At 32.1% G+C, this 15,139-nt stretch overlaps 1 protein-coding gene and 1 non-coding gene across 3 annotated transcripts in view; one reads left to right on the forward strand and one right to left on the reverse strand.

Annotated features, from left to right (window-relative positions):
• LOC108730556 (nose resistant to fluoxetine protein 6) overlaps nucleotides 1-8,193 on the reverse strand; it is a 28,797-nt gene extending 20,604 nt beyond the window's left edge. Inside the window, exons 1-2 of one of the 2 annotated variants that reach the window (XM_018460333.1) lie at nucleotides 7,263-7,713; nucleotides 2,952-3,148 (exon numbers count right to left, since the gene is read on the reverse strand). In XM_018460333.1, coding sequence (XP_018315835.1) covers nucleotides 2,952-3,148; nucleotides 7,263-7,713 — 648 coding nt within the window. Of the gene's footprint in view, nucleotides 1-2,951; nucleotides 3,149-7,262 lie in introns of both variants that reach the window. The other variant, XM_018460334.1, reaches the window with a different exon arrangement.
• A 6,835-nt stretch (nucleotides 8,194-15,028) lies between these two features.
• Nucleotides 15,029-15,112, forward strand: TRNAL-CAG (transfer RNA leucine (anticodon CAG)). The gene has a single exon. It is a non-coding gene; the product is annotated as a tRNA-Leu (tRNA).
• Nucleotides 15,113-15,139: the final 27 nt, after the last annotated feature.

The raw sequence follows: 15,139 nt of genomic DNA on the forward strand, positions 1-15,139 counted from the left end.
TTTTAAAGCAGTGAATTTGTGTTTGTGAAGCAGAGAATTTGTTTTTAAAGAAGTGAATTTGTGTAATTTTAAAGCAGAACGTATACATAGTGTTATATCGAGGCTGTGTTCGTTTTGGTGCTCACGACGCTTTAAGCGTCGTTTCATCTTTGTTATTTTTAAGTATTAAACAAGGACAATTGATGCTTACAAGCGCTATGAGCGCCAAAGCGAACGTAGCCCGAGTCGGGATGACAAATATCTTAACCTCTAAAATCTCGAACTTTAATACTTAATATCTCGGTTCACAAGGCCGATCGCCGCATTTTTTTGCCAGATTCTTTCATTTTGAGTAAAAACGCATTGACCAAGCTCAATTTCATTAACATCGGAGATAAGGCCCGTATTCTAAATAATTACCAAAGAAATAAACTATAAATATATAAATATGTATGAAACAATTACTTTTTAATTATTTTATTATATAATCTGGTTATATAATATATATTTGTATGTTACAGATCAACATAGTTACAGACAACTCCGCTGCTACGCTTCGTATCGGTGAGTTCCACAAATTATCTTTTATTTTAATATGATACAATGAATCTGTGAAAATTATATTATTATATAGAGTGTCCAAAAAGTTCCGGGACACTTGAATATGGAAAGTATAAGTATTATAGAAAAGTGTTTTAAACAAAAATTGTAGGATTCAAAAAGATCTATTTATTGATCACATTCGTTTGACCTTGGGTGGCGTCGCCAAAGTCAAGGTCATATCCATTTTTTTAAATGGAACACCCCATTTTTCATTGCATATTCTTATAGCACATCTCGAGAGCTTTCCAAAACACTATAATAAAATATTTTTTCATTAAGTATTTTTTGAGTTATGATGCTTGAAAGTTACAGTATCGCCGGCATTAACATTACCCAAGGTGTCCGACCGACGGCTAAAACCTCTTGAATGTTGTTCAGGATCATAACCTGAATGACATTTGTGAAGATCAAGGCCATTGAAGATTGTATCTCTTATTTTCATTTTTACGTAGAAATGAATTTTTAGTACAAAAATGAAAATAAGAGGTACAATCTCCAATGACCTTGATCTTGACAAATGTCATTCAGGTCATGATCCTGAACAACATTCAAGAGGTTTTAGCCGTCGGTCGGACACCTTAGGTAATGTTAATGCCGGCGATACTGTAACTTTCAAGCATCATAACTCGAAAAGTACTTCATGAAAAAATATTTTATTAGCGTGTTTTAGGAAGCTCTCGAGATGTGCTATAAAAATATGCAATGAAAAATGGGGTATTCCATTAAAAAAAATTGATGTGACCTTGACCTGACCTTAGCGACGCCACCCAAGGTCAAACGGATGTGATCAGTAAATAGACCTTTTTGAACCCTACAACTTTTGTCTGAAACACTTTTCTGTAATACTTATACTTTCCATGATACTCAGGTGTCCCGGAACTTTTTGGACACTCTATATATAAAAGATATGAGTAATTAAAAATTCGCGAAAAAGCACAAAAGTATTATCACAAATAAAAATAATACTTTGCAGATTTATTGGCTTAAAGTGGATAGATTTTTTTTTTTTTTTTAGAAGAGATTATATATAATGTTACAGTGTATAACCCCGAAGTATAGAATCTTTTTGTCGAGTTATTACGTCTACATACATACAGAGCTTATAAAATAAAGCTCAGAATGTGCATCGTTTGTTTGCAACATTAAACTTTTTTATTAGAGTATTACTATTAGATAATTACGAGATATATTGTAGCATAGATATAATTATATGAAATAAATTAAAGAAGGTAATAAAAATATTTCAGAGTTACTTATTTCTGCTAATTTTATTGAAAAAAAGCACTAACGAATATTAATTATATTTTTTTGTTTAACATGTGAAATAGATGAATTTTTTAATAATTTATCTATATTTAACAATAATTTCATTTAAAATAAAATTCTTAGAAAGATTCAATAAACATTTCGTCACAGATGAATATTTCAAAACCAAATTTTGTAGGATACCATTTAAATTATCAATGTTTGTTATTTACATACCAATTATAATCAAAGTATTTAATATTTTAAGTACCTAAGAAGAGAGAAAGAGATATAAAAAGAGAACAATGATTTTTATCTTTATTATTTTAATATCTTTGTCTGTTATCGCGGTTAATCGTGGATTATTTACAGTCATAAACAATCATTGTGTAACAATACGTAGCAACTAATAGTTGATGGACAATTCTAGAAATATATAGATATACAGTGTCTCATAACAATTTCGTCAGTTTGCTCGGAGTACCGGTGCGTGCTTAATTAATTTCCGTGCAGTGTAGTTCATGTATCTACTATCGCAGTATACAAGTACGGAATGATGAAACTATGTCGTCGAATAGGAAATACACGAATTCACAAAACGCGCCGCGTATTGTAATAATCCGCTTCGTTGTATCCCGTTATGAACAATGATGTGGTAATGATAAGATCACAAGTATATAATTACTGATGGAAATAATTAAGAATTAAAATGATTACTTCTAAATTACTTAATACATCTTTTGTACATGGTATGACAAAAAAATGATATATTAACAGCATTAGTCTGATTGGAGACAATCTTGTTAATTCAATATGTCATGCTATTCTTTTAATACAACACACACAAGTATGTTTCAATTATTGAATTGCTAACATTATTTCCAATTAGAAATCTAATACTATTAATATAACTTTTTTTTATCACGAGCAGTTAATTATGTCAAGTATAAAAAATGTATATAGAAAGATACTTCTCAAATTTATGTTTATTGGTTTTAAACCAATGTACATACATAAATATGGGAATACAAGATTTATTATTTATTATTTAAGTACTTAATTTTTGTGGTTACGAAGATTTAATAATTATAACGTGGTAATAGCATAAGCTGATTATTACTCACTGAAAAGTCGACCTCTTTCGGGAGATTTAGATAAAATCTTGCCACGTGAAATTTCAAGAAAAAAGGTGGTTGCTCCTCGATGTTCATTATAGTTTTTCTGTCGGTGATATTGAGCTCTCTGCAAAGGGTGAGCGAGCCCAGCCAGAAACCGTTGCCAAAGTGAAATTGCGAGGAGTAGCGGCCACTCGCGTCTGACACTGAAAAGGAAAGCCAGACGAAACGATGAAAAAAAAAAAAATCAGTCATCGGGGCGGAACGGGCGAAATAAGTGTGCCACTTTCGTATGACATTTATCGTGCGTCCCTTATAAGGAACGTGAGAAAGAAGAGACTTGTAAGATCGTAGAAAATTGTAAAATAGCTAGGCATGACGACGTGCGACAAATTTGCGGAAATATTTGCACGGACAATATGCGTGGTGGTTTTTTTTTTTTTTTTCCGGGAAAGATATTCTCGAGATCTTTCCGGAACGGTAGCTACCCGGATGCTGTGACTCGATTACGGTTGCTTCATAACTTTTTTCCTCCGTTTTTCTCTTTGAACGTCTGTCACCGTCTGCACCGGGAGCGCAATAAAATTTCGTTTGTCTCAAGTTCCCCGTGAAGTTTGATTACACGGTTGTCGGAGGAAGGTTCATTGTCAGTTACGTAAAGCGACTCGTGTTGATCACGAGAGTAGAAAGTGTTGTCAGGCTCTCTACATATGCACACGTTCGCATCAACCGATCACCATCGCAAGAACGTAACGCGCTGCTCTGTTATCGCGAAAGTGATCAATTTTGTGCGATAATCTGAAAGTATTGGTATTACGCAAATGAACTCGTGGAAATTTTAAAAGACTATAACATAAACGGCGTTAAAATAAAATGTACTGCATACTTTCGACGCGTAGACGATAATAATTTCTCCACCTCGTTCTAAGACGATGTGACTTCTCAGCGAAAGTTAAAGTTAAGTTAAATTGTCAGACGTTCGTAATTCAATTTCCATTCTATATTCGTGATATATTGCGGAGACAGAAAGAGCTATAAAGTCACTGTAGAATTGTTTTGAGACATAAAATTATTGCTGCATTTTGGCGATGGAATTCTCGACAATGGCGTAACGCGTCCGACTGATTGATGGGTAATCTGGCTTTAGAATAATGACTCGTTGTGGCGTGTTATGACAGTCGCGAGATCAAAGCATCGAAAGAGATTGCCTAATGCAAGTCTTTTTTCCGCGTAGCATTTGGAAATAATCTCCGCAACAATGACACGAAATTGCCGATGCAATTTTTTATTGCTTGTCGCGCGGTAACTTGATAATTGCCCAAGTTTCATTTATTCCCGTCGTATATTTCGCGATTGCATTGCTTAACGCAATTATTTCCGTCGTCTCGTAAAACGGTCATTCTAACTTTTTCTGACTTAAACATATTTGAAAACTTTTCCGTGCTCGACAGACACGCATGGTGTGCGGCTGCAAAGTTGTATTTAATCGTTCTAAAAGTAAATCACGCTCCAAAAATTTCCTCATGTGTATATATAATTACATAGTTTCTTTAAACATCCCATTTCTTGCATATTTAAGAGATAAGCGAGTCATTAATAGAGTCAAGGATAAAAAAATTGCTTCCGACAATTAGTGTCGCTTTCTAAGTATAATTACAGACGTGTGACTCGACTCGTTTAAAAGCCGCTATCACACACCTTGGACCAGTGCGCGGTGGCGCGAAGATGCTCTCGCCGGGTGTCGTGTGTCGCGCTGCTGCGATTGCAATTTCGCAAGTTTCGCCACGATGCGAAATAAGACGGCACGACTAATTGGTCATTGATGTGTCTGTCGACGTTATTACTACGGATATCGATAATGCGAACGTAGCTCGTAACCGGAAATCATTGTAAATCCGCGCACCGCCAATGTGACTTTGCAGCCCGTGAGCTGCGCTGCAGCTGCATGCTTTCATCGGGCCGGCTACTTCAGCTACCCAAGCCTTTCTCACTTTCTAAATCGCGGACGGACGGTCCCGATAATGATATCGTACACCACGGCGACGTTATTAGTTAATCTTGTGAAGTGACTGATTATGTCGCTTATGTAAAATAATTCATGGATGTCCTTCTCATTCTTTTAATTATCAATTATGATACGATCCTTTAATTAAATTTCATTATACGATATTAGTATACATATATAGTTAGAATTGAATCGAAACACGTAATAATAATTTACAATACGGATATATGCATGTACGGATATTTGACTGCAGATTTTGATATGGCAGAAGAAATTTGCATAAAATATCGAAAGCGCTTATTCAACCGAGATTATGAGAATATTGAAGAGTCTGAACAGTATATAATAAATATTTTTATCTGCATTTCTATATTACAGCTTATTCTGTGCTTAAATTATATATAAATACGTAATATATTTTTATTTGTCATCAATAACAAAAGAAATTTGTTTATAGCTCTAGTTTGTAGAAAAAATATTTAATAGAGGAGAAGGTGGTATTATGGCCAGTGTACATATTGTGTACATATTGTGGCCTCCCTTAATATCTCCGCTAATAGCGAATCCTAATGATTACTTATGGAATTATTAGTTCAGTAGCTCACCATGACGCTAATATTACCAATACTCAATAACCAGCAATTATTATAACGCATTTTTACTTTCAAGTATTTCGAAATGTTTCTGAGGTACACTTTAGTATTTAATTACACCTACCTCCTCATTTTTCTTAAACTTGAGCGTATTATCACATGAATATATGTATTTTTGAGTGTGTTATTTGCTATTTAACATTTTATTTGACTGTATATATTTTGAGTTATACAAATTTAAACAATACCATGGCATTTTGCTAACGTGGCCCTCTATGGATATTGACTCACGACCTCATTTTTGAGATTTTCATATCAAAATAGTTATTTGATAATCGATTGTTAGTTCTACTGTTAATCTATAGTTTATATTACGTATTTGTACTTTTTAGTACACGTAATATAAACTATACTGAGCAGCTTAAATGCAAAAGTTATGTGAATATATATACATTCATTTGCATACATTTTAAAATGTTTTACTTTTTTGTTAATTTTGTGTGTGTGTTGTGTGTGTGTAACCAAATACTGTTTCCTAAACAAAACTAATATTTTAAGACTATTTTTATGGAAGGCCACATTACCACCCATTTTTTTCTTCAGGTCATTATGCAATGTCGCCACATTTTTATTAATAGTATCCTAAGTAATAAATATTTCGTAACTTTGAGTCCAGAATCGATTCAACAACATTTTAACGAATGTAATTGTCAAGTTTTAAACTTAAATATTGATTATTAACAAAGTTATTGTGTATAATATAACTGGGGTGCTATAATACCATCTTCTCCTCTAGTATAAATATTGGAAAATTATTGGAAAATTTATAACATAAAAATAAAAAGAATAAATGATATGCGTATATAGAACTTATAGAGGAAACGAAATAACATTTTTGACTGGTACGGAAAATTCTCTTTAAAACAAATTTTGTCTTATGAAAACAATTGCATTCTCTTTCTCTCTTTCTTTCTCACCCTCTCTTTATTTTAAACTCATAAGGAGTTCCGTTCGAAATTTATGTTAATACTTCAACGCAATTCGTTTGCATTCTCTTGCTGAGTGTCATCTTCAAAATAGTAACGGTTAAATTTTATTTCTGTAATGCTGTATTCGCAGGAAGCGTACAGAGTAAAGACTTAAGAGTAGTTATGAGTAAGGTGTCAGGAAATTTACTAAATCAACGCTATAAACTAGGTCAAAGCGCTTTGATCGATTATGTTATTGTAAGAGTTTTATAAAATGATGACGTCCAAAATGATGAAATCATTTGATAATTCATCGATAATCATGATACATCTAACATAAATACTTTTAATCCTAGTTCAAGAATATATTTTTTGTAATTGATTACAGTTCTTCGCTCAAAAATCAGATTTTGTTGTTCATACTTCTTCTATTTAGCTTAATTATTATATTTTGTAATTATGCTTTCTATATTCTTTCTTTCTTTTTCTGCAATCACTTTTAAACTAATAATTCATCATTCTTGTTAAAATTTTTATCAAAAAATAGAAATATATGTATAATATACAAATATACATAAATGTATAAAAAACCTAAATTATTTTCCAAAAATAAACTGTTAGATAAAACAAGATCTATAAAACACGCGCACGCACTGCTATTATATCTTTTAATTGTAGAAATTAATCAATGTGAAAACATTCCAATTTCGAGGAATCTTGAAAGGGTTTCAACTTTAATCAGCCAGTTACTTACTTTTTGCCGCCCAGAGTTTTCCATTCCTCAGTGCACTGAGAAATCTTTCCATATCTCTTCGACATTCGTCTTGAAGTTTTCCGGGCACTCTGGCCCACCTGAGAGGATCGTAAAGATCAGCGAGCCATTGTATACTGTTAGCGGTCTTTTCGAGTTTCTCCTTCATAAAATCGACGTCAAGATCTCGGTGTTCTTCTTCGTTTCCATCGAACATTTTCAAGTAATTCTTCCAGTCCAACTCTGGATTATTCTTGCTGAAAGCAATTAAAGGCGACTGTTTGCCGGATTCATTCTTTTCTGTGTATTCCGTTACGTTAAAGTTTGTCGTTTTAGTTTCGTTCGAAGCAACCTTTTGCGGTCTGCTTAATTTGAGGATGTTTGATTCTTTTTCCGCAATCACTTCGTAAACGACACATATGATCACGAAAAGGTAACTCAACGGACGTGCCATACTTCCCCTCTGTTTATTATTAAAAAATCCACCTTATAGAATTCACTCGCGCTTTGGGAAATGATCGACTAGATTTTTTTTATTTATACGGAGGAGATCGAGTTCACCGATTTCCGTCATTAAGGTCTCCAGATCCCGTCATCTTAGCTTTCGATGAAATTCCTCTTAGGAAGTCGTTGTAATGCCGTTGTAATGAGTGCTTACTCGATCGGATTCTCGAGCATTCCTGAAGAGATACGTGATTGCGGGAAATGCCGATTCAGTGTTTAGAATTCGGAGAATTACGCTTAATTGTGGTGCTGATTTTGGCGAACAAACACCAGCGAATTTGCTACGGACTGCAATGATTTAGATATATCAAGCTTAGCACCGCATTGATTATCATAATCAATGATGTTTGCAGTAGCAATATGGTTATGATAGTTGTATTATTTATGGAATCATAAATGTTTAATTAATAGGCACCGTGTAATAAAAAGACTTTTTCACTCTCGTTAAATTCTGATGTCAAAATATATTTATCAATCGAGATGTGTTTTTCAATTTCACTGATTAAGTTTTCGAAAAAGGATAACGCGAATTGTACAAGGAGAATCTATTCGATTCCGGCACTTTGCGTTTTTTCACTGATTAACGAACACACGGAGAAAAATTACAAAAAATTCCTCCAATGAGGAAGGTACCCGCACATATGACAGACTAAGGATCACGCACTGAATGAAGTGAATAAAGTCTGCAGCAACGTTCACCCGCGGATAGTAGGTTCCCCTTTCTCTTACGACGATGCACTTTACCGCCGTAAACGCATTTCCTTCTCCGGGTCGCGAAGAAATGTCGTGGTTTAGCCGGTTTTTCCACTGCTCGTGGTGGAACTCGTGGAAGACGTGTCTGATTGAATAGTTAATATTAATAAAATGTTAAAAAAATTGAATATTATTATTGTTCCGCTGTTAATATTTACTATTAATTATTATTAATTATCATGTTAATATTGATAACATAATAAAATTTAAGCATCAACTATTATTCCGTTATTAATATTTATTATCTTATATTTTATTACAAAAATACTTTAATGTAAATCATTTTTTAAATTTTCAAAAAAATAATGACAAAAAACAGTTCTACATAATTGCAATAATGTGATGAACTATCACACACGTCAATGTAGAGATTGCTTATATAAATAAAAACTATTAAATTTTTCTTGAAAAAATTTTAATTGTTCTGTCCACCACGTGTACTATATAACAACAATTATTTATAGTGCAGGCATCATAGATAGAATAAAAAATATGAGAGACACCATTTGTTTCGTATTAAAAATGCATAACATAAAAATTATCTCGTTTTTACAAAAAAATCTAGACTTATACCGTGAAAACACAATATTAAAAAAAATATGTATTTTAAATAAATATTTTAACAAGAGACAGTAAAATACAGGTTACTGCGAATTCGCACTGTTAAAATTGTGTAATACATTATAAGTAAGACTTGAATATACTCACAACATTACATTTCATGTGTATAGTCAGCAACTAAAAGATTGCGAAACTTTCTTTTCGATGGGTTTCGGAATGCCGCCATTCATCGAGAGATTGGTTGTTATTTATGGATAAATACAGACCAATCGCTCGGTAGGCTGCATTCTGAAACCCATTAAAAAAAAGATGTTGCAATCTTTTAGTTACTGACTGTACATATTTCGGCTAATCTTTTAGCCCATCTTCATTCGCAATAACTTTATTCAATACGTAATTTTACATATTTAAGATTCAATGAAAATCATGATATTTCATGAGAGATACACGGAAAAAAAATGTTTCTGGTTTACAGCTAATTCTGATTAGCTGAAATTGCATTAGCTACTGTAGCTATGAATTTGCTAATACATACAAAGGATTTGCTGCTGTAGTTAATATAAGGACGTGATAGCAAAATATGTCTGTTACAGATCGATTTATTTAGCAATATGAAATTAGTTGTCACAATTATCGGATATGTCCGTGTAAAAGAAAATTGTCTCTACCACAGTTAAATATGGTTTGTTGAAACTGTACTTGCTACCAAATTGTCTGTTACACGAAAACGTTTGTTGCAATGATCAATACATAGACATTATAGCAAAATGCTTGTCTGTTACAATGATAATATTTAGGCCTCACAGCTAATGGAAATTAGATCTCGCAGATACGACGTTAGATGTCCATATAATGCTACTGAATTTAGCTGCCATACCTAATTTTTAGCTGTGGCAGCTAATCTTTTTTTTCCGTATATACATTTCTCATGAAACAGTCAATTTTTCTCTTATGAAGAATCAATTCAACCAACTGGATGATATAGGAATGACTAAGTGTCTCATTTGAAATATGATTGATAAACGCTATCAATAGATACCTCGTTTTTTAGTCAATAATATATACAGAATATGATTAATTTCCATATGCGTCGAACAATAAATATTAAAATAATATTGTAAATATATTCAAATCTTATTTATATTGTAATGCGCAATTTTAACAGCGCGAATTCCCAGCCTGTTTTTTATTTTCTCTTGTTTTTTATTCATATTTTGGGAATTTAATTAGGTATCTTACTTAATTTTTTAAAACACAGCTAAAAATGCATAAAAATTAATATTTTAAATGTAATGCTAAAAGAGTATATTTTATTAAATGTATATTTTAAATAGATATTTTAAAATATAAGAAAAAAGTGTACGTAAATAATTAATTCAAAACTATTAATTTTGATTAGAGTAACTAGTGTAATTGTAGATACATATCAGATATTTTGTCTTATGAGATAAATTTTAGTATTTTTTCATCCTAATAATATTTGTTGATAACGTAAGTTTTATTATAATTAATAGTCTGTAAAATTTATATTAAAAGTCAGTTTGTTTAATTTTTACACTGCAACATTATTCGTAAAACAGACTGTGCACTTTAATAGCATGTATTTTCTTCTTGGCATACAGTCTTAAAATTAAATATTATATAATCCTTACGAAATGAACTACATTCGTAAATATTGCTTATAATTTATAGTACTTATACTATCGCGTAAATAAAGTTTCATCGAAAGCCAAGATTTAATTTTCACATTGTAACATTATTCATAAATCACATTATGTATGCGCATCACATACATTTTCTTGTGTAGCATACAGTTTCAAAATTAGACATTACATAATCATTGTGAAATCAACTAACGTTCGCAAACATTGCTCATAATTTATAGCACATACACTACTATTCAAATAAATTAATTCTTTCAAAATAATTGTTCCAAAATAATTGTTCCAAAATAATTGTTTCAAAAAATTTTTTCAAAATATTAAGAAATATATACAAAGAATGTGTTATTATTATTTCATAGAAGAATATATATTAAAAAATGATTGATCTAGGAGAACTTTTGCTGCTTTTATTTATAAAATGCAATTTAACAATAATTTATCATCACATAATAGAATATATCAATTTCTCCGTATTAAATTAAATCAAGGATTAATAAAAAAAGAATGATAATATAATTATTTTCGTTTACCTTTTATTTAAAACAAAAATAATTGTAATTTTAATTAATGTATATTTTGATACTCTAGTTGAGGGTACTATAGTTCAGGTGTTTAATTCAGAAAATGTTAGCAGACTATTCCTGTTGCGAATGTAAATCAGAGGAATGGCTAATTAGTAAAAGGCTCATATGGATTTCATTTCTGAGGTATGCGGTGGCTTAGAAGCATTTACGTTACAATGCAAATAGTTATTCTCACCCGTTAACTTATTGCATAGAGAGAGCATTGGAATGGTCTAATTATAGTTAAACCAAAAGTGTTGTTATTAATAGTATTAATAATCAGTATTAATTGCTCATTTTCCGTCGCGTAGATATCTACATGATGACGCTTTTTGTTACATGTATCATATACCAAAGCCGAAATCGTTCGAGTATTTTATAGTTCAGTAATCAACAATTCACTCAATAAGAGTGTATAAATACGTACAAAAACTGAGAAATTCCCTTTTTAATTTTATGTACATGGAAACCTTCAACATTCTTATCAATAATAGGTTTACGTATATTATCCATCACAAGAAGGTTTCTGTCGTCGAAAATAAAGTGAATAGAGGAGGGATGATTGATCTCAGTTGAGATTGGCAGCGAATAAGCGATGTCGAGTAAAGACGGAAATTGACGAGGCAAGTATTTTTCTAGATAGTATGGCCTGGAAAATGGTGAAAAAAAAGAGTCCAAGACGAAGGGAATTTTCCTCATGAGAGGCATCTGGCTTACTCGATCGTAAACAGGAGAAATATGAGTCTTATATCCGGAAGCAAGTGTAAGCTTTTTTCACTGACGACACAAAGATAAAGACAACGATGATAAAACGCCTCTTGTGTGTCTGACATTATGACGATACTCGGATTTTCCTCTTTGTTTAATACAGAAGTCCAAAAACTTTAATCGCCACTATTTTATTCATATCATACACACAGAATTTTCATTGTGCTACCAAAAGAATTAGAAATATACCAGAGAGGTAATATTAACTGCAAAACTCTCTATGCTCCTCGGCTCTTCATGAGCTTTCCCTGTATGCTTATTTACTTATACTTTTCATCTTCCCGTACTGTGGTGAGAGAATTATTGAAGATCTAAGTTTTTATCTCAGATGTAACGACCGTAAAAATCTACAACGTAAAAATACACGTCACTTTACAAATTGATTTTCGCGTCAACACATCGTTTCTTTTAATCGTTTTTTAAATTTACGAGATCAAACCTTCGTAAACTATCTCATACTAAAGTAAACAAGTCAGTTCTCGTAAAATGTAATGAGCTCACAATGTTTCACAGCGATGTGCCAAGAGAGTCACGTGCAGTTGAAAAAAGTTTTACAGAAATTATTCCGGCAAATTATTCTGGTGTACATATATATATAGTCGAAAATACTTTTAATTTCTTTATTACATACCCCGCTGTGTTACTTAATGTTTCTCATATTTCATAAACTTGGAATGAACATTTTCTTTCGTTAAATCTTACGGGAATATCCAAGGGAGAAGGAAGTAATAATGACACATGAGTGTCAAGCGAATCCCGGATCTTCAGCGAAAATTGAGTAATAGAATGATCTTATGCAGCGTTTTCACTTTTATTTAATGTTTACATAAGGTCAATGCACGTAAAATTGTTACAAACAACTTTCAGCGACTCTCTCCAGCCGTGAAGTCCGTCGCGTTCCCGGGTGCATCGATAGTTTTCAAAGTTTCTCCGAATTTCCCAATCTGTCCCTCTTTATCATCCGTACGCCGTTGCTCTCATCTTCTTCCCTTTCTCGGGAACAACGTCTGGCGAGATCCGGTTGTGGCTTATGCAACCGAGCTTTCTACGTGATCGACTGCATGCATGCGCGGTTCCGAACCAGTCCTTGCTCAGGAAGCGGGAGATCAGTTTCGAATCTTTGCTCTTGTTTTCGATGCACCGCGAAAGTATTCGTATTACGTGTGCCGGCGTTGAATCTTTCTCTTTCGAGTCACACCGATGCGATGCCCTCGGGATCAGTGGTTATCATTAAGGTTGTGTGGCGAGTTGGCACGGATTTTAATTTAATTTTATCTTTTTCTTATCGATTTACATAGATTATATAAATGACGTCGATAACGAAAAAAGCTTGAACATTTAGAATTAACAGATATATATATAAAAGAGAAATAATATCGTTATTATTTGATCTCTTCTATAGAATTTCTAAAGAAAGAAGGGATCATGTTTTCATAAAAAGGAATTTCTCCAGTGCCATGTACATTTATAACGTCCTTTACACAAAGTAATAATATTATAATATATAAGAAGCTTGCGAAATATCGCAATTTTAGTTAATTGCAGATAGTCGAGAAATATATGTAATAATACGAGAAATATGAATCAAAGCGGAACTTACGACATTTTGAATACGAATAACGTTTGAGAAACGATGCTATATTTAGATAAACAAGCATATTTAGTATTATTAGCATATTAGTATTACTGCAAGGTTGACAACTCTCCTTAAGGATGCTAGTCATGCCTAATTAAATCGCTTAAGTATCGAAAAATAAACTATTTGTTTGAAGACAAAAATTACGAAACTAATTTTTTTGTCGATTGTTATGTTGAAGATTTAAAATAATTATTTGTCCGCTATATATATATACGTTCGCGTATACGAAATAAAACTTTTATTTTTATTTAGCCAAATTTGATGAATATTATCACACATTTTTACGATTGCTGCATTCCAGGCAAGAGTCTAGACCTGACGTAATCAATTTTATAGAGAAAATATTTTTAAAAGCCATCGTAATTATGGCGTTTTAAGCCAGTGCGAATAGAAGAAAATGTTTAGCAAATCGATCACATGTTGATAGAAGTGTTACGTGCCAACGATGCGGAACGCACGTGGGGTATATTCAGCCTTTACACGCGGAAGTGAAAGTCAATATTTCGCGGGATAAGTTTTCCTCATTGATTCTCCTAAGCGCGCCTCCAAGATTTTCTTTTGACCGACTCGACTGAGAACCGTGTATCTGCAGTCGGTGAAGTGATTTTCATCCTAAATACTATTCCATTTGTCGATACCACGCACGCAAATTATAAAAAATTTTGTAAAGCGACGCTAAGCAACTAGAATGCTATTAATTAAAATTTTTTAATATTATTTATTATTATTAAGTATTAAAATATCACTTATAAGCTTCTGAAGTTAATATTAATGATCAAAAAGGAGCTTGACAATGATCCACTTTTTTTATTTTCACAATTTTCTGATTAAATAGAAATATAATTTTTATTTTTCGTTTGAAAAAATTTATTCAATTTTTTTAAATTCATCCGGTTTTTTAAAATTTATTCTGTATGAAATGGATTAATTTATAAAGGCCCTCCATCATTTCCATCAATTTTTGTAATTATATACGTTAGTGATGTTCTTTCTGAAGCATATTTCTTGAAAATTCATTTTTTTATATAAATTTTTGTATGCACATAAAATTTTTGTCAATGTTGCAGTAAATTATTATCAGTAGATTACAGTATGATTAAATTATTTATGATTTTATTTATAATCGCTGTTCTAAATTCACAACATGTTTAATTTACCTACCATTAACGAACATTTCATATATTGCTAATTTGTTTGTCAACATTGATTTTATATAACAACGTGTTACAATAATAGTTTATTATAGCTTTAAAAACATATTTTATAATTAGAATTTCGATGACATTCTTCTGCTCTTTTTACCAAATCGATTCTCAAGTCAGGATGGCCGAGCGGTCTAAGGCGCTGCGTTCAGGTCGCAGTCCACTTCTGTGGGCGTGGGTTCGAATCCCACTTCTGACAAATTTTTTTTATGCTACGAAGCAGTGA

This window comes from Mycetomoellerius zeteki, unplaced genomic scaffold (genome assembly GCF_001594055.1).
Source record: "Mycetomoellerius zeteki isolate Tzet28-1 unplaced genomic scaffold, Tzet1.0 scaffold93, whole genome shotgun sequence".
Lineage (NCBI taxonomy): Eukaryota > Metazoa > Arthropoda > Insecta > Hymenoptera > Formicidae > Mycetomoellerius > Mycetomoellerius zeteki.